This window comes from Calypte anna, chromosome 3 (assembly GCF_003957555.1).
Source record: "Calypte anna isolate BGI_N300 chromosome 3, bCalAnn1_v1.p, whole genome shotgun sequence".
In the NCBI taxonomy this organism is placed as follows: domain Eukaryota; kingdom Metazoa; phylum Chordata; class Aves; order Apodiformes; family Trochilidae; genus Calypte; species Calypte anna.
In genome coordinates, this window is record NC_044246.1 from 50,361,947 (window position 1) to 50,387,128 (window position 25,182).

The 25,182-nt window shown below is 40.1% G+C and overlaps 1 protein-coding gene across 2 annotated transcripts in view; it reads right to left on the reverse strand.

The window, feature by feature from the left end:
* Positions 1-604: 604 nt before the first annotated feature.
* Positions 605-25,182, reverse strand: part of LCLAT1 (lysocardiolipin acyltransferase 1) — a 99,809-nt gene continuing 75,231 nt past the window's right edge. For both annotated transcript variants that reach the window (XM_030447136.1, XM_030447134.1), the window contains one exon: positions 605-4,712. In XM_030447136.1, the coding sequence (XP_030302996.1) occupies positions 4,204-4,712 (509 nt within the window). In that variant the 3' untranslated portion in view covers positions 605-4,203. The remainder of the gene's footprint in view (positions 4,713-25,182) is intronic.

Genomic DNA, 25,182 nt, shown 5'->3' on the forward strand with positions numbered 1-25,182 from the left:
TAGATTAACATTTGCACAATGGAGAAGTTATCAAGGAGGTTTTTATCTGAACTTTATTTTTATCTTTAATAAGACAGGTCCTTTATGAAAGTGAACTGTGACCTAGATCACTTTTATTTTAAGTAATTACACAGGTGGTAAGAGGATATATAAAACAGAGGACTTACTTATGTATTGTTACCTAACATACTCTCTCAAACCATAACTTTTCCTTTTGCAACACTGGTGGAGCAGCAGAGTAAGGCTAAAACCAAGCTGTACCTCTTGCAACACTGGTGGAGCAGCAGAGTAAGGCTAAAACCAAGCTGTACCTCTTGCAACACTGGTGGAGCAGCAGAGCAAGGCTAAAACCAAGCTGTACCTCTTGCATGCTCAAAGGTTTGTAGATCCCTTTCCATAAAGAGGCTAGATGGGAGGGGACAGCAAGCCACCCCCTTCCTGCCTTCCATGGGAAGAAAGGAAACACACCACCCCAGCAGCAAGAAACCATGGGTCAAGCACTCAGACAGACACCAGTCTGCCCAGGACAGACCATGGTGTGACTGCAGACAAGGTTTGTTCTGTATGAGTGCATACACAGAATATTCCACACAGTAAACGCAGAAAAATGTAACAGGTGCTTCAGGTCTTTATTGTTGCTCTGGAGTAAGTGGTACATGGTTAAAACATTCTAATATAATCGGTGAACTCTGAAAACTAAGGCTTTCTTTAGGTTTCTAGTACCCTGGTGTTTTCTTTCCCAGAGTGTACATATAAAATCAAGTTAGAAAAACATGTATTGTTTCTAAACAACACAAACTGGAGCAAAGCACAAAACTAAGACATACATTTTTATGACAGACCAGCTTCAGGCCTTGCAGCTTTGACACCAAGAGCAGAATCTCTTGGTCTGACATCATGCAACCCAAATGAGCTTGCTGATACACATGGATGGCTGGATGTCAACCTTCTGTTTTGAGCAAAGAATAAAAAAACCCCTGATGCTGATGAGGAAACATTTGATTGAGCAAATGAGAGCTATCCTTAAAGCACACCACTGATCTCAACATAAAGCTGAGCCATGAGAAATGTGCTAATGAGTAAGTCTCAGAGTCAATGTGTCCCATGAAAAAGGGGTGTGTGTGATTCCTGGTGTACTAGCACCTTTAACCTAGCAGCACTGAAAACACTTATTTATCCAGCATAGAATCACAGAATCATTGAGGCTGAAAGATCAAGTCCAACCATAAGCCTAAAACTGCCAAGTCTACCACTAAACCATGTCCCTAAGTGCCATCTCAGTGTGGTTCAAACAGGGGAACAAGGTAAGAACAGTCTCCAAGAAATCCAAATATTAGAACCTTCTGAGTTTCCTAACCACTTTTTAAACAAAGAAGCTTCTATATCCACAAAGCTTTTTATTTTTATTGAAATTTTTACCCATCTCACATTTTCATATGGGATGGAAAATGATGCACGTCTGATGCACATCAGTCACAATGCCAACACCCTTCCTTGTGAGAGGGGAATTCTTTGCTTTCCATGTGCTCCCCCCAGCACAATGGAGTCAGGCATTTAAAGCTGACATTTCCAGCTGACAAGAGGATTATTCTTCCTCTTCGAAGGAAGACAAAAGACATTGGAGAGGAGAAAGATGTCAAAGACATTTTCAAAAGACATGGAGATGTCAAAAGACACTGGAGAGGAGAATGACTTACAGATTTGAAGGATGTTTACCAAACTGCACTGGGCTACGTATTTGGCTCCAGCTGGGAGAAAACTCTTGGAAAGTGTCAACAGTGGACTGCATGTGATTTCATTTTCATAGCCCAAATCACACACAGACATAAAGGATATTATGAATCTTCCATTGCTCCATGACCCAGACTCAGACTGTTGTTTCAAATACATTTGATGACACCACAACGTCCTTTGAATGACCAAGGAAGGCACAGTTTGTATTAATGTCACCAACATGTATAACTTGTCCTCCAAAGTCATTCTTGAAGTCTTGTGTTAAGGCTACTGTATAACCTTACAAAACCTTACCTTATAACCTTGCTATAAGGAGTAGCTTAGCCATAGTTACTCCTGGTGTGAAAGCACAGCTGTGGCTTAGGAGACAGTACAAGAACTCTTTAGTTCTCTGCTTTCACCATAAATGAGGTTTTTAGGTTTTCCCTTGTGACTGGTTACCTGGATGTGCAGGGAACTGCACAAAAGCAGAAAATTAGGAAGAATAAAACCAGGCTATGTATTTTTAAGCTGCAACCATACTTCTGGCATCACAGATTTCTATTAAAAAAAAGTCATCATCGTGCAGAAAGAACTTCCTTCCACTTATGATAATGAAACAGCAATTAGCGTTCTTCAGCTACTCAAACATAAAAATGAAAAAAATAATTAAGTAACATAACCTTAAATATAAACCTAGTTTCATTTATTTAGAAGAAAAAGGGGATTTAAGAAATTAGACTAAAACAGATGGCTTCAAGTACTTTCTGCATAATAAACAGTTATTTTAAAGATAGTTTTAAAAAATACTTGTTCACCTTGCAAGGGACAGTTGAACAGAGGCTGGTGAGTCTTTCAAAAAACAGCCTTTGATATAAAAACATTAAACAACACATCTAGTGTTGCAGTTTGGAAGGAAACAGATGAATTCACCATTATGATCCAAAGTTTGTGATCTGCAGCACAGTATAAGACAGATTTTGCATTCTGCACTTTCACATTTCATGGCAATGCCGTCCCACATCCAGAGCCAGGCCATCTTGACTTATCTCAAATAAGCCTTCATGCAATAAACAACAAATACTTAGTAAGTCAGGAAGGCTTTGCAGCAACACAAAGATCAAGTGATTTAACATTTCTGAGGTTGAAAAATACATCTAATCTGAAGTGTCTTCTAAGTGCTAGCAATGTCTATGTCTTTTCCTATTGTGCGCATGACCATTACTTGTATTTCATACAAGGAATACACCTGTGCCTTGACAGAGTTTAATCCTTCAGATTTCCTGTATGTCATGAAAATACAGGAAAGTGTTAAAGAGGGAGCTCCCAAAGAACCCCCAAAAATCACAGAGGTGGTTGGAAAAGGAATGATGTTATTAATCAATCAAATGAATACAGCAAAGGGAAGATGTAACTCAATTTCCCTGTGCTATGGTGTCTGAACCCCATTTCTTGCCAACAAGGAGACAACCACTGCATCAGATGGATCTCATCAGGTCTGGCTGACACTGACAGAACAAGCAGTCTTCTGCTTAGCTCCATGGACACTTGAAATACCCCAGGTAGCGATGTGAAAGCCAAAATCAATGCTTAAAAAAAAAAAGCTTTTAAAAAAGCTTTTAAAAAATGTGATCAATTAAACAAAGCCTACAAGCATATCTTTTGAAAAACATTTGCCAAATAGTCACAGACATTTTTGTCTCTACCAGAATAAAACACCAATGAAACAACAAAAATGCAGACACCCTATCCTGCAGCAATCCATACTACAGTAGGAATGAGTTTCCCACAGCTAGCATGGAAACCAAAAGAGTACAAAACAGTGAGAGATCTAAATGTAGCTGCAAAACTCTATTAAGCAATGGAGGAAGAGCTAGGACTGTTCTCTGTACTACAAGACTTCAATGCTTAGAAATCCTTCTGAGTGACTAACCCAGAACGGTTGAGTAGATGCAGTAGTGTTTGGAAAAGTTTATGTGAAAATATAATTTTAAAATAAGTTTGAATATTTGAAATAGAAAAAAGAAACAGAACAACTTCTCCCCCAACTCCCACCTACTATCAAAACATTGTTAAACTTAGCAGCTTTCCAGATCTGGTGCTTACTCTATGATAATGGGATTATACATAAATCATACGTCTGGCTCTCCTAGCTGGACAGTTTGGGTTTCTACATGGAAGTTCAGAGTATGCCACATTTATTAACATCCTTATGTTTGTTCAGTAATCCAGCAATTTGTTCCTTAATTACAGAACAAAGCAGTTGCTAGCTTTTTGCATGAGCAATGTTGAAATTACATTCAGAGATAAAAACTACCATTTTCACATGTAGTAATAACTAACATTTTTCTTTCTCTTCACAGAATCAAGTGCAAATGTCTAACAATAGTGATAGTAAAAGACAATTCTCACGTGAAAATTTTCCCCTGTGCATGAGGTTTGCAGGACATCTCAACCCCCCCCATTTTTACATCTTTTTCTACTCCAGAACTATTTGTTTTTTATTTTAGTGATGGGAACTTTCTGTTGCTTTTTAAAATATCGATGACAAGCGAGTTCAATCAGTTCCAGCCCACCAAAGATCTTTTGCTGTACAACAAAGATGATGATCATGGCTGCAAAATACCATCGTACGAAGCTGTACAGGTACAGCAGTGCAAGCATACCCAGTGGGAACACTGTCCAATACAGGAGTGAGATGCACTTAACCACGAGAACCCTGAGCTCAGATTTACACGGTGGGATAGTGCCTTGCTCTGTCACACTGAAGCGTTTTTCACCTTCATAGAAGTGTCGGAGTCTCTCCTCTTTCTCCTCCCAACGTTTCTGGCACCAAAGCTGCAGCTCCTCCTTAGAGGTGGGAACTGTCTCTATGGAATATCTCTGGACATGGAAGTGAATCTCCTTTGGGAAGTTTCCATTCAGAAGGTGCTTCTCTGTCTGAGGAATGTTTTGGGGATATGCCACAGTTATGTCATGAATAGCATCAAGATTGTCACCTAGAAGAAAAGTTTGGAGAAAAAAAGATTAATACAGATCATGCAGTGGTCAGAGCATGATTACTTCATGGCATGATTGAAAAATGTCAAATTGTGGCAGACATCTCAAAGACTCATATGCAGAGTATGTTTTATCTGCTAGCATCTCTGAAGGCTGAAAGACCAAACTTCTCCCAGTCATTATTTGTTCTGAATCTGAGCAAAAATCTTTGGGAACAAAATTATATACAGTACAAACTAATGTAGAATTGTGACAGTGAGGATAAGGTCAGATTTAAAGGAGTGAAAATGAACATCTGATCTTGGATAAATAACACATTATGTGAGACTCATCTTCAATTATTCAAACCTGTGCTACAAGCTGAAATTGCTTTTAACTGATGAAATACAATTGTTATTACTGTGAACACCAAAACAGATGCAGCTGATCCGAAGCAAGCAGCATACACAAACCTGATCTCTGCAGACTGAGAAAACATAAGTGACACATCAGCTATCAGCTGGTATCAGCTAAATATCAGCAGGTCATTACATCCAGGGGATCTCACAAAGGATGAGGACTGTCTCTATAGTTCAGCCAACTTTGCAGAACACAGAAATTGTGTGCCCCTTCCCTGGAAACATTCAATGCCAAGTTGGACGAGGCTTTGAGAACCTTGTCTTGTGGAAGGTGTCCCTGCTCTTGGCAGTGTGCTTGGAACTAGATGATCTTTAAGATCCCCTTCAGCTCAAACTGTTCTGTGATTCTATGATATGCAGAACTGTAAGGAGGTGAGCTGCTGCTTGCTGCATCCCACCTCTGGCAAAGAAAGTACAGCATAAATAGAGAAGCCCAACTTTATTAAAAAGCATTCAGCTAGCTAACTGGGCAAAGTGAATCTAGTTAACCATGTAAAAAGCAATTGTAGATTAGAAATTCAAAGGGATAATAATAAAAATCCCCCTTTATTCTTGGGTATCAGAATTGCCAAATTTGGGTTTGCTAGTGCATCTCCATATGAAATATTTTTACATTCTGCAGTTTCTAAATACCCTCCTTATCCCCTGGCCCCCTGACCAGACATTCTTTTTAGATTTCATAAACTAAATTCTGCTAGCATAAAACTAATCTAAAAATAGGCACATGGTGTACTGGATGTTGCATAACTGTTAAGTTCTGCCAGCAGTGATTTATCCCACTGTTTTTATTTGGCTGGCTGTCTCCAGGCAAAATAGATTTGGAGACTAAAAGCTGTCTCCAATTGCAGCAATTGAAGACTTTTGTTATCACATATGATGTAACTTCTCAAAAAGATGATCAAAACCTACTCTTTAGCCACACTTCCCCTTTTCATTTGCTTCCCTTCCTTGTCATTTTGGCATTCCTATACAGCTCAAAAAATGACAGTGGCAGAACAGAAAGCTACTTTAAAAGGCCATGTACAGAATAATGTCTCTCAAGTTCTACTCCAAGTATCACAAGAGAGGGAGAAGCCCTACTCATCCTTTGAGAGTATTTTATAACCGTGCTGTCTTATGATGATCTCTATCCTGAACAATTTTGTGGCAGTTTACTTTTTTTTTTTTTTACAGAGCTATATATGTCTCCTAGGAGGTCTATCAGAGCAAAATTCAATATTCTAGTTTTGTGTAGCTATGGGATACCTATCTCTCTATCTAAGCAGAGAACCACTGTATTCTGCACAGGTAAAACCAGTCTTAACTCCTTTCAAGAGATGACAAAATTGAGTGTGTTTTAGAAACCCAGCCCTTACAAAGGGAAACTATTGCAAGCATGCTGGACCTTAGAATAAACCACTTTCATTTTGAGAACAACTTGCATTTTTCTCCTCCTTCTCCAAATATTTCTACCATCAGAAGGAATTGTCATCCTACAGGGCAGACATCCCCTAGTTCCTTGCACATCTCTCATAACCTGTCTTCCTCCCAGTCCTCCATAGCTCCCCAGGTATTAGCGGTACATAAAACCTCAAGAGGGAGGCCAAAAAAGCTCGTCCTTCCTGAGATCTTTGTATGAAAAAAAAGTGTTCTATGAAAAGAGTTTTTGACTACATGAGTTCCTCACCCATCTTGCAGTCACTTGTGCCTTTGCAGTTAAACAGTCTGCCATTACATGCAAATATTCTTGAAAAATTAAGGCTTTACACCTAAGGATCACTGGCACATTGACCACAGGCAACAAATCATAACTTTTGCTTAAGGTACAGATTTATTTCTGCCTGTGAATTCCTGAGCGAAATAGGGAAGCCTCTACGCCTTACCCATGGATTTGTCTCTCTACAGAAAAATATCTATTTGGATATCTGTCTATCCCTAGACAGATACCTTCTAGCAGGGCTTCATGCCCAACTGTAGAAGGTCTACATGACATTATGGCTTCTAAAATAGTTATCCTCTTACCTAGAACAAAGCTCAAATGTGTGAATACAGGAGGGTGGACTTTTTTTGCCTTACAAATGGGCAAACTGAGGCAAAAGGTGATTGCATCAACTGCTCATTGTGTTCAACATCAACCAGTATCTCATAATTCCCAGCTTCAAGGTACGCCTGTTAAAGTATATTTTACACAAGAAGAAATGAAATTTCAAAGATAGATTTAGCATATATGAAAGCACAAGAACATCAGAAAAAGAGACAAGAAGAATACCAGAGGATTAGAGCCTTTCTCAACAGGACCCTTGTGTGTGATATTCATACTTTAAAACTCCACACAAATGGCAGCCTGAAGGTTTAATTTCCTAGCAAGGCAAGCATGTGGAAAGGACCATCTTCAATCAGTTTTCTACAGATGTTGAAAGATGCATGTCCAGGTAAGTGTTACATGCAGTAAGGCTGCAGGACCCACACTGCACACTTGAACTGAAAAGGTTCTGCATATTCCCTGCTGCTTGATCAGTGGATCTTCTAATATGGACAGGGTCAATGCATTACTACCAGCCATGGTACAAGTGCATCTCATAAAAAGACAAAAAGTTACAGCAGCAGAGGAAGGTAGGCCATCTGTGAGCAGGTAGACCATTTTGAGACAAAATTCCCTTAGGCCACGTTTAATCAGGCAGTTTGGAACCTGCATCCTTGGCTAAAGCATCTTTACTGTCTCTGTTTCCCTCTAAACTTAAGCTTGTTCTCTCTGCAATTTGGAAATAATCTAACAGCACACATTTCAGATTAAAAGCAAGACACTAGTTAACCAGTAAGAGACAGTGATCCTCAGTGAAGAGGATCTGCAGGGCAGCTACTGATTTTAAGATACTTTTTCTACCTGAATGCTAAAAATCTGATTAAAAAACTACTTGGTTTTTCTTCTGTAAGAAGAAATTGCCCTAAGGGAAGGCACATCATTCTCTCTCTCTAGTGGGTCAAAAATGAAGTAGGTGTATTTGTTTATGGTTCAGAAAAGCTGTAGGCGGACAAAACATTTTTTTGCAATGCTTCTAGTGACACCTGAGGGATCTTCCTTATCCTGCATGTATCCCCATTCTACTGGAGAAGGAATGAAGGACAGAGGAAATCTAATAACGCTGACAGTTTTGCAACTTAAATCTAATTAAGCTAAGAAACTGCCATTAAGGTTAAAATATCAGGCAGGTACCCCAGCTCTTCAGGACAAAGAAACACCAATTTCAGCAGCTTTACTTTCATTAATTTCTTTTTCAGTAGTAGAACCATATATCCTTCATGCCCAATATTGTGCCCTCTGCTTTATTAAAACACCTCGGAAAAGGAAAGCTTACTACAGTGCTCAGGAGTGAATATGAAGTTTATTTGTAATTGTTAGGTGGCTATAAACTGCATAACATGCAGATGATGATTAATCCATGTGGTAGCCTCCATTTTGTTACAACAGGATGCCTCAAAAGCACTACTTTTTCTTCTTTTTAAACTTTCTGTGCTCCAATCAAAGTTATTTATGTTTCAGGTTCTGTTGATACAAGACATTACTTCAAGTGATCCCAAAACACAGCTGGCTGCTTTGGGCATTACACTCAGATGTGGCAGAGGAAGAACTTACCAGGCCCATGACCAAAGTAGCAGCAGCAGAGAAAGACACATTCTTCTCAAAATCATCTCCAAGAACATTTGGGACATTTTCTTTCCCTAGCTACAAAAGTTGCTCCATCACAGTTTTTATTCTATGTTAGAAGTTGCAGCACCTTGTAGCCCAGTAGAGGTGAGGTTGCTGCAACCCCTGCCCCAGCTAGGAGGAAATCTGTAAACACATTCCCAATGTGCACACAGATACACACGTACAATAGAATAGAATAGAATAGAATAGAATAGAATAGAATAGAATAGAATAGAATAGAATAGAATAGAATAGAATTGTCTGGGTTGGGAGGGACCTCAGAGATCATCGAGTCCAACCCTTGAACCACCGTTGTGGTTGCCAGACCATGGCACTGAGTGCCACATCCAGTCTCTTTTTAAATATCTCCAGGGATGGAGAATCCACTACTTCCCTGGGCAGCCCATTCCAATGCCTGATCACCCTCTCCGTAAAGAAATTCTTTCTAACATCTAACCTAAACTTCCCCTGGCACAACTTGAGACCGTGCCCTCTTGTCTTGTTGAAAGTCATCTGGGAAAAGAGACCAACCCCCACCTGGCTACACCCTCCTTTCAGGGAGTTGTAGAGAGCGACGAGGTCTCCTCGGAGCCTCCTCTTTTCCAGCTCCCTCAGCCTCTCCTCATAGGAGAGTCCCTTCACCAGCTTAGTTGCCCTCCTTTGGACCTGCTCCAGGACCTCAATATCCTTCCTGAACTGAGGGGCCCAGAACTGGACACAGTACTCGAGGTGTGGCCTCACCAGTGCTGAGTACAGGGGCAGATGTACAGATGTCATGGATGAATATGCACAGCACTCAAGTGACCAAAATGGCCTCACAGTGTTCCCCTCTCTGGCTGATTGGGATAAAGGTCTGTCAGTGGGAACTGGCCATAGACAGTCTGTGCTGGGCCTGGGTCCTTGGTTTTCCCAGGTGGTGGCACCTGGACACACCAGGTCCTAGGCCTGCAGTCCCTCTCCAGTGGCTGGTACAGACCTCTTGTATGGACCCACATGCACTGTGAATCCATCCAGTAAATTTGCCTTAGACACAGTAGCTGCTCTCTGATTCCTCTCCAGCTACCTCATGCAGAGTCAGACAAACATACAAACTGGTTTCAGGTGGCATCAGATCCTACAGTCTTCTCAGCCACTGCTTTGGACCTTGCAGTCCCTCCAGTAGCCAAACTGTGACCATCTGACTTATCCAGTATCTGACCAAGACTAGTGGCCAATTTGATACCTGACTCCCAAGTCTCTTAACCTTCTTACCTGCTAATTCTGCTCAATAGTTGTGACCTATCCCACACTGACATACTGCACCCATGTGACAGACATGGATCATGGTATCTCCAGTTGCTGACACTTGTACCTCCATTCATGCACCCACCGAGTCCCCTCACCCAGGAAAATAGTTAAAAATGGGATTCAGTGAGAAGATAGGAAATACTGGACTGACTGAGTGAAAAGCATAGCCAGGTAAATGTACTGACCAGACTCATTTACATAGAAACAGTCCCTTTTACTCCTTATTCCTCTCTTTTTTCAAACTTGTTCCTCCTATGCCATCTTGAACCATCCCTTTCCCCACTTTTGATTCCTCCCTTAAATTTTCCATAATAAATTTTGTATCATCCACAAATGCTCTTCTTGGGCATCCCCTAACAAGTCCCAAAGCCCTGCAAGGATTGGCCCCAGCCCTCCCCAGTCTGTAAGGTGATGTATGGGAGCCACTCCCATTGATTCACTCTAATGAGTGTCACCCCTGGCCCATGGGCCAATGGCTCCCCTGTGACAGAACTCAACTGATATAGGGGCTCTGTTTCTCCATATGGTTCTGGGGTTTTCCTGACTGTCTTTCTATTTCTGTGCTCCTTTGTATGTGCACAGGCAAACCTCTAATCTCACTCCCTATTATAAAATCTTACAACCAAGAGCCTCTTAATAGGTTCTAAATGAAGATGTCACAGGTAAATTGAAAATTTCCTTTATTTGTCTGTGCGTGCTCAGTAATACCATGTCTGCAGAGTATTTTAATTTTAGGGAGCAAAAAAATCAACCTGAATGTAAAAGGCAGGATTAAACTATTTTCAGCTTCTATCAAACACATTTGCAAAAAAATATTGCAAGACAGATGCAACCGGTGAAAACCCCCAGAAAGTGATGTTTAGCCCCACAACACAGTCCCAGTGCTGCCTGGCTGGCTGGCAGGACCCATCCTCTCTGATATCAGCATTGCTTGGAAGCTTGAGTACTGCTTGTTCCTCAGTTATGATTCATGTCAGTGACAAGGATGCCTTCATGCTCATATTCAGGACTGAATATATAAGCAGCGAATTGAGGGCCAAAATGATGATTCAGAACAGAAGCTCTTAAAGCCAAAATGACCATCAGTGAGCCAAAAATGAGGATGGGCCCCATGGAAACCCATACAATGAATTACATAGACTCTCAGCAGCCTGGAAGGTGAACAGGCAGTCAAGTTTCCTCAGCATTGACAGTAGTGGCTATTACCCATTTCCATCCCTATCAAGGATCTCAGCAGCCATAACTTGTCTTACTTTAGTTATCATTGACATTACTTTAAATCATGTGAGGATCATACAGAACCTTCCCCTGCACTGATCCAGCAGAGATTTTATTCTTAACCACAGTACATTACAGAATAGCACACTAATGATTTGTTGAGCCAGAAAATCTATGCTGAGATGCTCTCACAACAAAATATTCGCAATCACCTCAAAATGTGCTGTTCTGTGAAAAGTGGGACCAGTATGTGAGACCCTTGGCCACCCCACTTTCCACCACAAGATAACTATAACTGCTTACCCCTGCAAAGCATCATACCTTCATCACACAGCTCCAGGGGCTTCAAATTACTCTGGGCTTCCATAAAACACTGGTTTTAGCTCCCCCATACATCCTTTATTATCCTCAACTTTAAATAGATTTCCTTAGGAAACCTGGTAGAAGAAAGCTTGGCATTTCTGTAAATAAACTCATCAGCAACATAATCAAAATAGAAACAAGTAGAACAAGTAGAACAAAAATACTTCTGCTAATATATGTGAGTATCATACATTAGCTTTGAGACAAAGATCCATTTTTGCATATTAAAACAAAAGCCACCTAAAACTGCATACTGAGAAATATTACTTTCTTGGCTCCTGAGATTTGAATAATTTGCCTTTGACAACACAGTATCAGGATGGAGCAGCTTCAAGGATTTAGAGCCCTTCCTCAGAAGTTCCTTGTGGAGATTTAAAATTTCAGTCAGCCCTCTTTAAAGCAGTCGCATCAGCCAGGGTCAATCTAAATAATTTTTAACTCAGTAGTTATTGGAAATCTTTTTTGGGTAAGTGTAGGAATCAAATAACCAAACAAGCAAACAAACAAAAAGGCAGAATAATAATGCTGGCGTCGATTAACAGAGAAGAATGATCCTGCATACCTATTATTTTACTGTCCAATTTTCCACAGGTGGTGTGATACAAGGAGAGAGAAGGACCTTCCATCTGATGACATGAAGGTGCTAAGGAAACTGCACCTCTTGTCCTTGAGGGTGGGAGCCTGGTGAAGATACAGCCCTGGCTGCTTTCTGCTCCTCTGCAGGAAAGAGCTGGGCTCTGGGTGCTGCATACGGGAGAAAGAAGACTACTGGAATCCCTTACAAAGTACCTCCAACCTGCCAAAAGTTATATTCATACCTATCATCAATCATTACATGTACTTAATTCTTCTGTAAAATACATTTAAATCACATAGTTTTGCATCCTGATGACACATATTGATGTGTTAAACAAAACCACTAACTGAAGTTGTTGGGGTGAGAGAGGAAAATCAGCTGTGTCTTTGAAATCTCTGTAAATACTTCACTTATGTAATTTAAGATCAGACTGGGACGTTATCATCATTTAATCTGGTCTCCTCAGTAACACAGGACACAAGAGCTTATGCAGAATAGTTTTGGTTTTGCCATGGGATGTTGCAAGACAGATATCCTGTGTTGTGCTAAATCTTCAGCATCACTACAATGAACTTGTAATGCCAATAAAATCTAATCAACTTAAATATTTCTTACAGATTGAGTGATTCCTTGCAAGACTATAAAACCATGTTCCTACAATGGCAGGAGTAGACATCTCTCTTTTCTATCTGGATGGGAGGGAGGCTCTTTCCTTCAGCATACACACCTGCCAGCTCCCTCCTCTCCCAAAGAAATCAAAGCTAATGAATGTAAGAAGGAAAACATGGTGTAGTTCAGTTATGCTATGAGAATCAGTACTGTGGGAAAGCTAAGAAAGGATCAAGAAGTGTATTATCCTGATCTGCAAGCAAAGGATGTATTAAGTGATTAACTAATGCTTAGCTTGTAGATTAAACTGTACAAAAATCCTTAGTCATGTCAAGCTGAAGTGAAATACAGATTTAGCTCATCACTACTGCTACCACTATTTGCACAGCCACACTTTGGGGACAAACTACAAGTATGGGTTGTGATGCTGGATTTTACACATTTCACAATTCTTTACAACCTTCATTAAGGCCTCACAGATACAACCCTATCTTACCATCTCCCCAGATGTGAGCCCTCTGGCCCAGCTGCTACCAAAGCCACAGACAGCTCATCTGGAACATGACACTGTGTGGGTACAGCTGTCACCACAAACTGATTGGAAACTTCTAGAACTGAGTTTGCTTGTTTGAAAGAGGAATCTCTCGGAAGGTGAGGGAAGGGTGTGCAGGGGAGAAGGGGGACCCAGCCATGGCTATGGGGAACATGAGGAGATAGCTCCATCTGCAAGACTGCCTGGGGGCTGCTGCCCTTCAGTCTTCCCCTCCCAGCTCTGCAGGGAAATTGCAAATCAAAAGCTGGTTGACATATAAATAAAATACTAAATATCTTGGGAGAAGGGATAAAAGCATTGGCTACCCTTCCTTTTCATGTGATTAATGTTACTTCCCCCACTTTTTCCAAAATTTCTGTTTACACCATTTTCAAAAAATAATTCTAGAGTTTTCCAAGATGTAGGATAGGAATTTGTCACAATTTCCACTATGTTTTAAATAATTTTCAAATTGTTTTAGAGCAAATCTCAGATCTCAGCTGCTCTGCTGATAGCCTATGCAACTTCCTTTGAGTCTTCTCTTTTGTGGTATCATTACAAAGCTCGTGTGAGACACTTTGAGGAACAGAGAAAAGTAATTCACCCCTGACATTCAGAAGGAAGTAGTTGTGGCAATATTTGTCCAGTAATCAACTGACAGAAGTGCATCCTGTCTCCTCAGAAATGCCACAGACTTTCCACTTTCCATCAGCCAGTTCATGCTGGTGGAAGGAAGGTACTAGGAATAGTGTAACACCATCCAACACGTTTTTGACACAGTACCAGTAACTTAATAAATGATAACTTCTTGTCCTGGTTTGAGGACCAGGATAGAAAAACCTTGCCCAGAACAGCACCAGCAGCTGCCAGCCTGTTGATGTTGCAGCTGTAATGAGGAGAGGATGGGTCAAGTGGCCTAAATGAACCAATCACAATATTCCTCCCCATGGTGCTCACTATAAAACAGCTCCCAAGAGGTTTTCTCTGGCTGGTGTGCTAACTGGAGTAGAATGTCACTGCCACTCTTCCTCATTTCCTCACCAGAGAAGGACAGCATTTGCAAAGATGATGGGTCACCTTCTACCTGCTCAAGGTTTTTCAGCTTTAGTCTCTCTCTCCCTTATTCCCTTCCCTTTGGGAGGGACGAGGGAATAAGTGAGAGCATCAGTCGCTGCCCAGCCACTGTCCACCTGTGACAGTACTAAAGAGATTTTATTGTTTTCTAGTGCATTACATCTATTTGCTATTATTCATATATAAAATCCAGCTTCTGTTCCTTACTTTGTTCTATTTTTCTTCTTTTTTTCGATGGCTACTAATAAGTAACACTATAGTAATTCAAGTGTACTTTGACAGTCTGTGTTTATCACTACCCAAAGTCCACTGCTACAGAATACTCTTTAGCTGTTCAGTGACCTGATACTTGCTTTATAACCCTGCTCTCTTCAAGCTGTCCCAGGAATCAGTTATGGTTAGTCCAGCTTTCAGCAGCCCCAGGAAAAGCAATCTGGACTTAGGTGTCAATTTGGATTCCTCTCAACACAACAGATATACCCAGTACTGTTATATTTGGGATACATGAGAAGAAACTGAAAATGCATTCAAACTTTTGAGAGATTTGGTGCTATAAATATGTCCTGTATTAAATCAAAACACTGGATGAAAATGTACACCAAAAATAGCATATGAACTAGATGATGAAAAAATACCTGCTAGCAGCCACCTCAAATATTTGGATGGAGTGCTTCTGCAGTCATTCTGAGCCAATCTCCTGCATTTCAGGCCTCACTGATTTGTGCTATTGCCATTCTTGGTAACAGCGGCTTGTTTTCATTTCTGTGCACAAAGTAAGCAGCCTGACAAAAAGGCATAATTTCAGCACACAGATAATTGTGAGGCTTTTAACTTCTCTCTGATGGACATCTATATTAAACCTACTTTTGCTCCACCTTGTTTTAAACTCAGGACAAGGATTTTCCTCTAAAAATATTTCAAACTCTGCCACTGGAAGAACTTATGTCAGAAAGGTCTGTTTTATTACCTGAATTTGCAGCTGAAGCCACCTTAGGTCCTGGAGCTGGTCCAAAGGAGGGCAACCAGGTTGGTGAAGGGACTCGAGCACAGACCCTATGAGGAGAGGCTGAGGGAGCTGGGGCTGTTCAGCCTGGAGAAGAGGAGGCTCAGGGGAGACCTCATCACTCTCTACAACTCCCTGAAAGGAGGGTGTAGCCAGGTGGGGGTTGGTCTCTTTTCCCAGATGACTTTCAACAAGACAAGAGGGCATGGTCTTAAGTTGTGCCAGGGGAGGTTTAGGTGAGATATTAGAATTTCTTTACCGAGAGTGTGATCAGGCATTGGAATGGGCTGCCCAGGGAAGTAGTGGATTCTCCGTCCGTGGAGATATTTAAAAAGAGACTGGATGTGGCACTCAGTGCCATGGTCTGGTAACTGCAGCAGTAGTGGACCAAGGGTTGGACTTGATGATCTCTGAGGTCCCTCCCAACCCAGCCAATTCTATGATTCTATGAAATGAGCTCACCTATACACCTCACTGAGTGAAGTCAGTTTGGAGCAGAAAAGCTATTTGGCTTCAGTTAAGCTGAAAAGCCCTGGTTGTGAATTAGTCAACAACACAGAGCCTTAATGTACTTAACCAACTGTACCAGTGTACAGACCAACTCCAACACTACTAATTCAATTTTCATATTTTTTCCTCTGTCCTGATGGACCATGCAAACTGTGGAGCCCTCTGACACAAGAGCATGCAGCACTGCACATTACAGCCCTCTAGACCCATGTCTGCTGGCTCTGAGATACAAACTTAATGTTCCCAGTCCCCTGGTGCTAAAGCAGTTTCCACCAGACCACAATACACACAACTGGACAAATCTCACTAAATTTAATCAGCCCACTTGGGGGAGCCATCTTAATTGGAAAGGGATTTAACAAAAAGCCAGGATTGTTCCCAGATTAGTCTGACTAGGAAGAAGCAAAAGACTTCAATTCAATAATGGAATGCCTAATTTAAGTATAATGAAAACGTAGTTGATATACTGCTTTGTAGCCCATATGATTTATTTAGAACAATTGCTTTTCACTGGGCTCATTAGGGAAATTTGAAAATAACACAACATTAAAAAATAAGAGGGAAAAATAGACACACTGAAACTTCCAAGATTATTATAATCAGCTGATTAGAGACAGTGACATATTTGTCAGACAAAACACTGCCATCCCTTCACAGACTGTGATAAAATTTCTGAAAAAGATAACGACTACAGAGTTCCTTTCTTCCCTAACAACATAGGATCAGACCCAAAACCTACTACAGCTACTTGGGGGAGCTCCTCTGGTGAACAGAAGCCATAAAGCTGCAGGTTCTGACTGTCTCTGAATCCTCCTCATGCAGAAATACCACATATGTAGCACATGTACCCTTGAGAGGAATTTGGGCAGAACAACCAGTGCAAACTCTCTCCATCCCTTCCTCCCTGCAGCTTGCAGGTACAGCTGGCTGCCCTCAATCAGGATGCATTTCTTTAAGAAGCCATGGTCCTACAGATACCCATGGTATATAACTAATGACTCCTATTTTTCTTTCCGTAGGGAAAACACAGAAAGCTGTTCAAGTAATTTTTCTCAAAAAAACCAAACTTCCTCTTTGCATGATGGCATTGGGGTGGTGTCCCCCTCACCCCATAAAACAGTTTAGCTGCTACCTCCCTTCCTTCACCCAAACCAAGGTAAAGGACATGCACTGTTTATCCTGCATCACACTTTCACAGGGCCAAAGCACGTAGCTTTGTGCTGACCCTCTGTTTTCTTCCCTTTGCTGATAAAGTGCTAGGGAAAATGAGCTGCTCCTTCACCCTGTGGTGCCTTGCAGGACACAGACATGGGGAAGTCCAAAAGCAGATGAGCCTCCTATGCCAGAAGCTTCTAGAATCACTGATCAACACCCCTACCTGCAGCTCAGTTACGTTTAAATGGCGGTGTGAGAATGGCTGTAACAGCAGAAGCTATCGTTCCAGTGCCATGGAAAAGTAAAAGGTATGCTACAGAACATGAGTGAAAACACTGCATCATGGCCTTACAGATGAATGGGAGGTTGCAGTCATTTCAAATGCACAGTACTTAAAGATCTGTCATTAGAAAAAAAATTACTTGCTAATGATTTTGTTCCAATGACTTCGGTTCATAGGGATACTTAGAAAAATTATACTAAAATCAATCCTGTGAGTGAAAATGAGGGAAGATTATTGCAAGTCCCCGAATAGCCATTCCTGTGCCCAGATGGAAGCTGAATCCTGGGTATCCATCTTTCTGTACTTCCACATGCATGATGCTGTTAGTGTGCCAGTCTGAGAAGTAAAAACTGAATTCCTACCTCAAGGACAGCAGAAGAATCAGAAACAGGCCAGTGGTTCACCTTCAGATCTGGTCCAAGTATTGCAAGAATAAGCCTGAGAAAGACCAGATATCCCAGTACACAGTGGCTCAACACTGAGCCAAAGGTGTAGCTTTCCTCAAGGCAAGTAAGGGCAGATTTAGGCTTATAATCTATGCATTGTACCTTCATGTTAAAGACATGGGTTGCAGTGGTCTGGGGTTTTTTTGTACAGATCAGAAGGCAATCCCATGCTGGCAGCTGAAGTCACACATGAGAAAATGTAAATCCTTGTTGTACAGGCCTATTTGAGCAGAAATCTAAAATTGTTTTCTTGAAAGTATGGGCTTCTATAAATTTTCATCTCTGAACTCCAGTAGAACATTTAACTCTGTTGGCACTGCATGATAGAAAGCTCTGAGAGCAGTCATTACTGATGTTTTTAAGACTGCTTTTTGACACAAATATGAATATGTGCATAGCTAAGCCACAATGAATATATTCAACTTAGTTCAATTTATTTCAGAGGAATTATAGAAACAAAAGGGCTTGCAAGTTAAAAAGTTCATTGCTGTCAGCATACAATTGACTTCCTTAAATATTTTAACTTGGGAAAAATGAAGCCTCCTAAATTTCATGCAGTGCACTGACAGAACAACAATTAAGGGGAGAAACTATGACCAGAAACTATAACAGAAAATCCTTTTGAGCTATGTTTTCCATAAATACACTTTCCTATATCTAACAGGAGTTCAGAAATACTTTCTCTCAAGACTGCCTGACAATGTCTCTGCATGTTACTGCTCCTCAAGGCTTACCATTGGAAGCAGAAAATGCATCATGGAAGTCCTTGCTCCACAATCCCATCCACCGGGAGATTCCAAGGTGTGAAGGAACAGCAGACACTGGAAACACACATGTCAGTGGCACCTCCCAGAAACATCTATGTTCCTCAGTAGAACCTTGACAAATTCCCTCAAGTGCTTTTGTTTGTAACACAGTTCACTACAACCCACAGTTCAAACATCCAGCCTTGCTAGTCTCAACATTTTGACTCAATTTTTACTTAATTTGAGGTGAAGATTGCTACTCTCACTCATGGTGATGCCAACAACTGTGGAGAGCTTCAGACAGGAAGGAAAGGACAAGAGCCCTTATGGCCACCTGCAAAGGTACCAACATCTCTGCTCTGAAGGAATGACAGAGAAAGAACCTGGCCCAGCACTGAGGCTCTGAATGTTTAAGTAGACTGCACACAAAATGACAAACTCTTACTATTTTATAAGATATATTTGTTAAGTCAAAAGACAGTTTTAGAAGAGTGAATATGCTGCTGCAGTAACACCTGAGAGAGTATTTTTCTAGATCAACCTGTGGTCTATGAAGTTGTTGTAATATACTCCACTCTCACCAGCTGCAGACATAAATGAACAATTCTATCCGTAGAGTAAAAACCCTGGCACACTTTGGTATTTTAAATTGACTGGTGCATTGAATTATGGGACTGCCTGTGATGAAATAACATTGTAGGAAATTCATTGACTACGTTTCATCTGTCTTCAGTGACTTTCAAAAACTTTTCCCTTGACACTACGAGTGACAAAATAGGTACCAATGTGCTTTTAGACTAATTAGTAAATTATCTAACAGAAGTAGGAAACTGATGGAGATCTGGAAAGCTGTCTAACTTTACGGTATTCACATCTTTGAAAGCTATTTTGGTTACTCTTCAGTTACAACTACACGGTGTATTTCTATTTCCCTCTTTGAGCTACACACCTTTAAGTGAATTAGCAGAGATGTACTCAACAGTAGGCTGATACAGCTCCATCTACACTGCTGTTCCTGCAGTCCCAGGGCAGTCATGAGGCTAAATTAACTGTTTGTTCCTAGTTACTTACCAGAAGCATCCTCCTGGGTATAGCCATTGGAAAATCTAACTGGAATTGCCAGAGGGAAAACTTCAGATGTGTCCAGTGTTTAGGAAAAAAACAGATTTATCTGCTAGATTGGGACTTGGTGGTCTTTGTCACCTTCAGCCAAGTGAGCATCAAGCAAGATTTAACATTATCCAGGGTCCTTCACAGAAAGGCCTTAGTAGTGGGGTTTCAGTGGGACTCACACAGAGCCCAAAGTGCCAGTATCTGCCAGGGATAGCTGGAGTGGGAAGATCTAGTGCTGAGTCTTGTCACCAGCCCAGACCAAAGTGTGTCACTAGTGCCACCCAGCTGAGAAGAGTACTGAAGATTAGGGCAGCAGAAGCAGCAGTCTAAAGAAGTCCAGACTCTGTATCAGAATTATAAATTACATCTAGAGATAGCATAGGCATACTAAAACATAACTAATACATAGTAGAATATGGACACTTCAAAAATAATTGTATACAGTAAGAGTAAAAGACTAGACTAACAATTACCTTATCTTGTTTTCCTGTACTGAACATTCATCCCCACTACCAATGGTTGAACTCAATCCATAGCACAAAATTTTGAATTATGCTATAAAGCCAGAAATATATCCTCTAAAGCAAGATGAAGATGACTAAATGATAAGGAAATACATATTATCAAGGAAAGATTCTAAAGCTGATGAAGTCCACAATTTTGTTCTGACATCAACAGGACCTCAGCTAACAATGTTGATGCTACAGCTTATCTATGTAGCTGCTTCTTACACCATATGATGCTTTCCCTTTATGATCCACTGTCTGAAATTGCTAGCCAGTAACAATACCTGCCTCATTTTTAATACTGAAAAAGGAAATAGCAGAGGAAAATATCACTAAATGCATAATTCCCTGAATTCCTGATTCTTAAGTATACATTCTCAAAGGGCTGATTTAAACAAATATTTACTTTTTGGTTGTTATGGTGATCATCTTTTCACAGCAGTTTATAAAAATAGGGATGTCTAAAAATAAAAAGCCAAAGGAACCTAAGGCACTAAAAAAGGAATATGTCATGCAGAGTTGTCTGCTTCAGAATAAATCTGCATATAGTGTCCTGCAACAGCACATTTTACAAAAGAAATTAAACCCATGAAATTAACATTTTAATGAAGTAGAGAGATCACTGACATCAGGACTACTCACTGACTGCTGCTTCCAGGTGGCATAATGAGATGAAATTACATTTATATCTTCAGCTAGTCTAAGCCAGGCTTGTTTTGTAACTGTGATTGAATTTAAATGAGAAGATACTGCTGTGTGCAAACATGTCTAGGCTGCTAAGTAGCCTTATCAAATCTAGGCATAATGAATGCTTGATTTGAAATATTTTCTGTTAAGAAAAAGGATTGCAGTCCTTTTGCAATTCAACATAAATGCATAGCTGAAGTTTTATCATTAATTGTATAGTATGCCACAACTTTTGTATTGGTTGCTTCAGGGATTGCCATACAAAATTTTTACTTCAATATGTGCTCATTTATCTACAAATGCACAGAAAAATTGTGGTTTACAAAGTTAAAGTAGGAAGCTGTAAATCCAGTGTATCCTGTTGATAGCTCACAGTGATGTTCTGGCACCAGAGGAATGCCATGCATTAAGGTATAGTGGTGGAAACGTGAGACCACCATATATTGAGAAAACAATACACAATAAATGAAGAACTGCAGCACATCATAAATCCCATGCTCCTGAATGCCATTGAGAGAGCTGCATTTCATTTTCTGTCTTCACTATACACATGGAACAGACACATATAATTACTCTTCATTATTTCTCACTAGAAGAATGAATCAGTATTGATTTTGCTTTAGATACCACATTTCTACCTATACTGTAAACTTCTTTCTTCATCCACCAAAGGGGATAAGCACTCTCTGTTACCCCACTAAGTCAAGATATGGGCTCAGGCTTGCCTTCTTATAGCAGGAGACCAAACATGCACCTCTTATCTGTTGTGTTGGTAATATGCAAAAAACCAGCATTCTCTTGTAGTTCATATGAATCCTGGGCCAAGGGTTGAAACATTTTTTCTACATTATTTTACCATTTCCTAGGGTAGCATTTTTCTCTATTAGTTGCTATTGCCTAGAACAGCATCTGGAAGAAGTTAGGTAGCCAGAGGAGAGTAACAGACATGAACTCAGTGTGTTCCCAAGACTTGATTTTCAGATACAATACACCTACAGCTTTCAGTAAATTCATTACAGAATTAAAGGGCTCAAATCTATCAGAAAAAATCAAGCCCATGAAGATTAAACCCACTCAGGAAGCTTTCCACTGCTTTCTATGCACCAGCTAAATGCTCTAGAGGCCTATGAACATTTGCTGCAAGTATGGATTGTAATATTTCTTCCTGGGAGATGACAAAGGCATGAATGATGTCAGCAAGATCCACATCTGAGAAGGATGTTCACAATTTCCTGGCTACCAACAGATGGAAAATAAAATGTATGGAACCACAGCTGTTCCTTTTCTGTTATGGTGAAGGACCCAAGAGGACCTCCAACCTACAAACTCCAACAAAAATGACCAGCAACACCCTTGCCCCTCACTCCAGGTGTGCAGGCATTTTACTCCATTCCTGCACATAAATGCCTGTGGGGGAAGAGGACAAAGAGAATGTGGTGTGTGCATGTTTTCAGCAAAATATCCTCGAGCTGGTAGGCATCATGCCATGGGAAAGACAAACAAAAATAAGAAAAACAAAAAAGAAGGAATTGAAACAACCATGAGAAAGCATGCAAAAGAAACTGATTACCAAGGAGAGTAAATGAAAACCCATGATGCAAGAGCTGACAGCAAGCAGCTCTTCCATTCAGACCCAAACTTCCTCATTACCAATAAAACACCAAATCATTAGGTTATGGAATAGGTACATGCCTATCACAAACAACTCCAAGCTAGGTGAAAAAAACCAATGTACTCAAGTTGTGCTAAAACTGGTTTTCAGCACTTTATAATTCCTCCCCCCAGTCTCTTTATGGATTCATTTATCTAGAGCAGCAACAACTACAGATTATGAGATTAAAATCTTCCAGAGAGAAAGAAAACCCTCTGTAATCAGTCAGTGTTCAGCTCTGACACCTCCACAGACACACCGCTTCCTGTTGTCAACACGAGATACTCAAGAAAGAGTGCAGTGCCTCAAAGGATAAGCAGGATGAAAATGGAGCTGCATGGCTGTGTCTAGATGTGTAGAACCTGGAACTCCTGCATATCTGAATTTTGCAGTAAAAAATCCAAACCCCACCTGGAATAGTTCCTTAGATTTTTCATTACTTTCAACCACCAAAAAAAAAAAAACCAAACACCTCAATTAACATCAACAATTGATTAACATCAATTTATAATTTGAATTGGGGGGGTGTGTCTTTGTTTTTCCAAACTGAAGTTCTGTGTTTCAATATAGCAATTCCTACAAGTTGTTTCCTGTCTCACATCCATCACCAATCCATCATTCATCATCCCTCACCATGACCTTAACTGATGGAGATCTGACAAAACATGTATCTTCCTTATTAAAGTGTAAGGTGCTTAAAAAAAAAGAAGTTACTTCTGTGACACATCAAGCTGACATTGTCTTTAGTAAGCAGCACATTTCAGGCTTCCAGTGCTTTTCTGTTTCAAAATAAGAATTCCTACTGAATGTTTAATACAGACATTTGTAAACTGACAGATCAGTGTTAACGCTTGATGTAACGTAATTACTTCTGTTACAGAAACCACTGTTGAAAATGAGTAAACACATTTATGGAACATATTACAAATAAATCCCTGCTTTGCCTTGTCCTTCAGTCATGCTTCTATGATTTTATGTTGCTTTACAAATGGCAAAATGCTTTACCAAGGAATAAATTGCAGAGAAAAAGAGTAAATTCAAATGCCACTTACATAAAAGGAAACCACATGAAACATGCACCTTATCAGTAATAAAACTCTGAATAAAAGTCTCTGGAAAGAACCTGTTCTTCAAAAAACAAAACAAAACCCAACAAAAAACCAAAAAACCCCAAGCCCCATAAATAGCCCTCAACTAGATGCAGATGCACTTTTCTATGACTCATGCTATAGCAGTGATGCAGTATTTCTAAATGGTGGGTAATGCATGGACTCAAAACAAGGCAATTTACGGGTTTTTTAGAAGATAGGAGAATTATTTTCCCCTTACACAATGTGTACAAAACCCATGCATGTTTAAACCTGTTTAATTATCCTTTCTGCCTTTGAGAAAGGCATCTAGAATTTCCATCTTATATTACACATAGGATTCTTTATTATAAATGATGTGACTCACCCATGTAAATATAATTTGCCAAGAACTACTTATGGTAGTCAGCTGCATGGCAGGCACATTATTGGCAACACTGCACGTGAATTACCTCAATCCCTCCTCTCCCACCCACTGCCCTAATTTCCAAAGCTTTAAAGCTCAAAGACACGCTGAATTTTGGAAATACTCACACCACATGTAAAATGAGCAGAGTTCTGTATGAGAACATTTTTCTTTTAGGAAGGATGCATATCTTTTTGTGCATGTCATGTACACACTGTGTTCAGTGGCTACAAATCAAACACTTTGGTCCTAATTGCAACCACCAGAAGGTTATTACTGCACAATTCATAATGACTTTCAGTTTTATGGATGAACATCAAAATAATCCAGTAGGTTCCAGAGAAGCTCTTACTAGGACAGAGGACAGCATTTATCTTTAAATATACTCAGGCTGGTTGATGAAAAGTGTGGTTCAGGTTTTTAAATAGTTTCTTTGGTGTTTCACTGCTTGTTTCTGAGAAGTAGCTTCGAAGCGTAGCCCTGTTGTTTAACTCAACTAATTGACAGTTTAAGGATGCCTTATCAAACAGAACTTTAGTTTGTACTTCTATTTAGAATAGAAACCAGTCAAGTTTCATAAAAGTTACTTTTACTCCAAAAAACAGAATGGAAAGGGGCTATTTGGAAAAACAAACAAACAAATAAATAAATATTGCAGCCATTCTGAAATAAACATCATGAGTCATATTTGGTTATGTCAAATTTGGCACTCCTTAACCACATCATATCACTGAATGTCCTCTGTCTAAAAAAGCCCTAACACAGCTTCTGCAGAAAAAGATGTCTGATTCTGGTTTAGAAAGAACAGCAATGACAACTATAGCCTACACTGGCATTCTGGAAGTATTTTTTCCATATACCAAACTCCATCAGTGTTTTAGAATTTTCTCTTTAAAATATCAGCTCCTGATCTGGAAAACTACATATTTTTGCACACACACACACACACACACACACACACACACACACGTATATATTTATATATATATATGTAGTTGCATCTGTTTACCTAGATGTCTTGAAAAAGCAAATTGAAGTTTTTTGATCCCTGTAGTTTTGAAGTAAAGAAATTCAAATTGGGTGGAAAAGGACTAATGACAGTGTTCTATTAAATGTGCAAAATACAGTTGCAGGAAAAATACAATAAAAC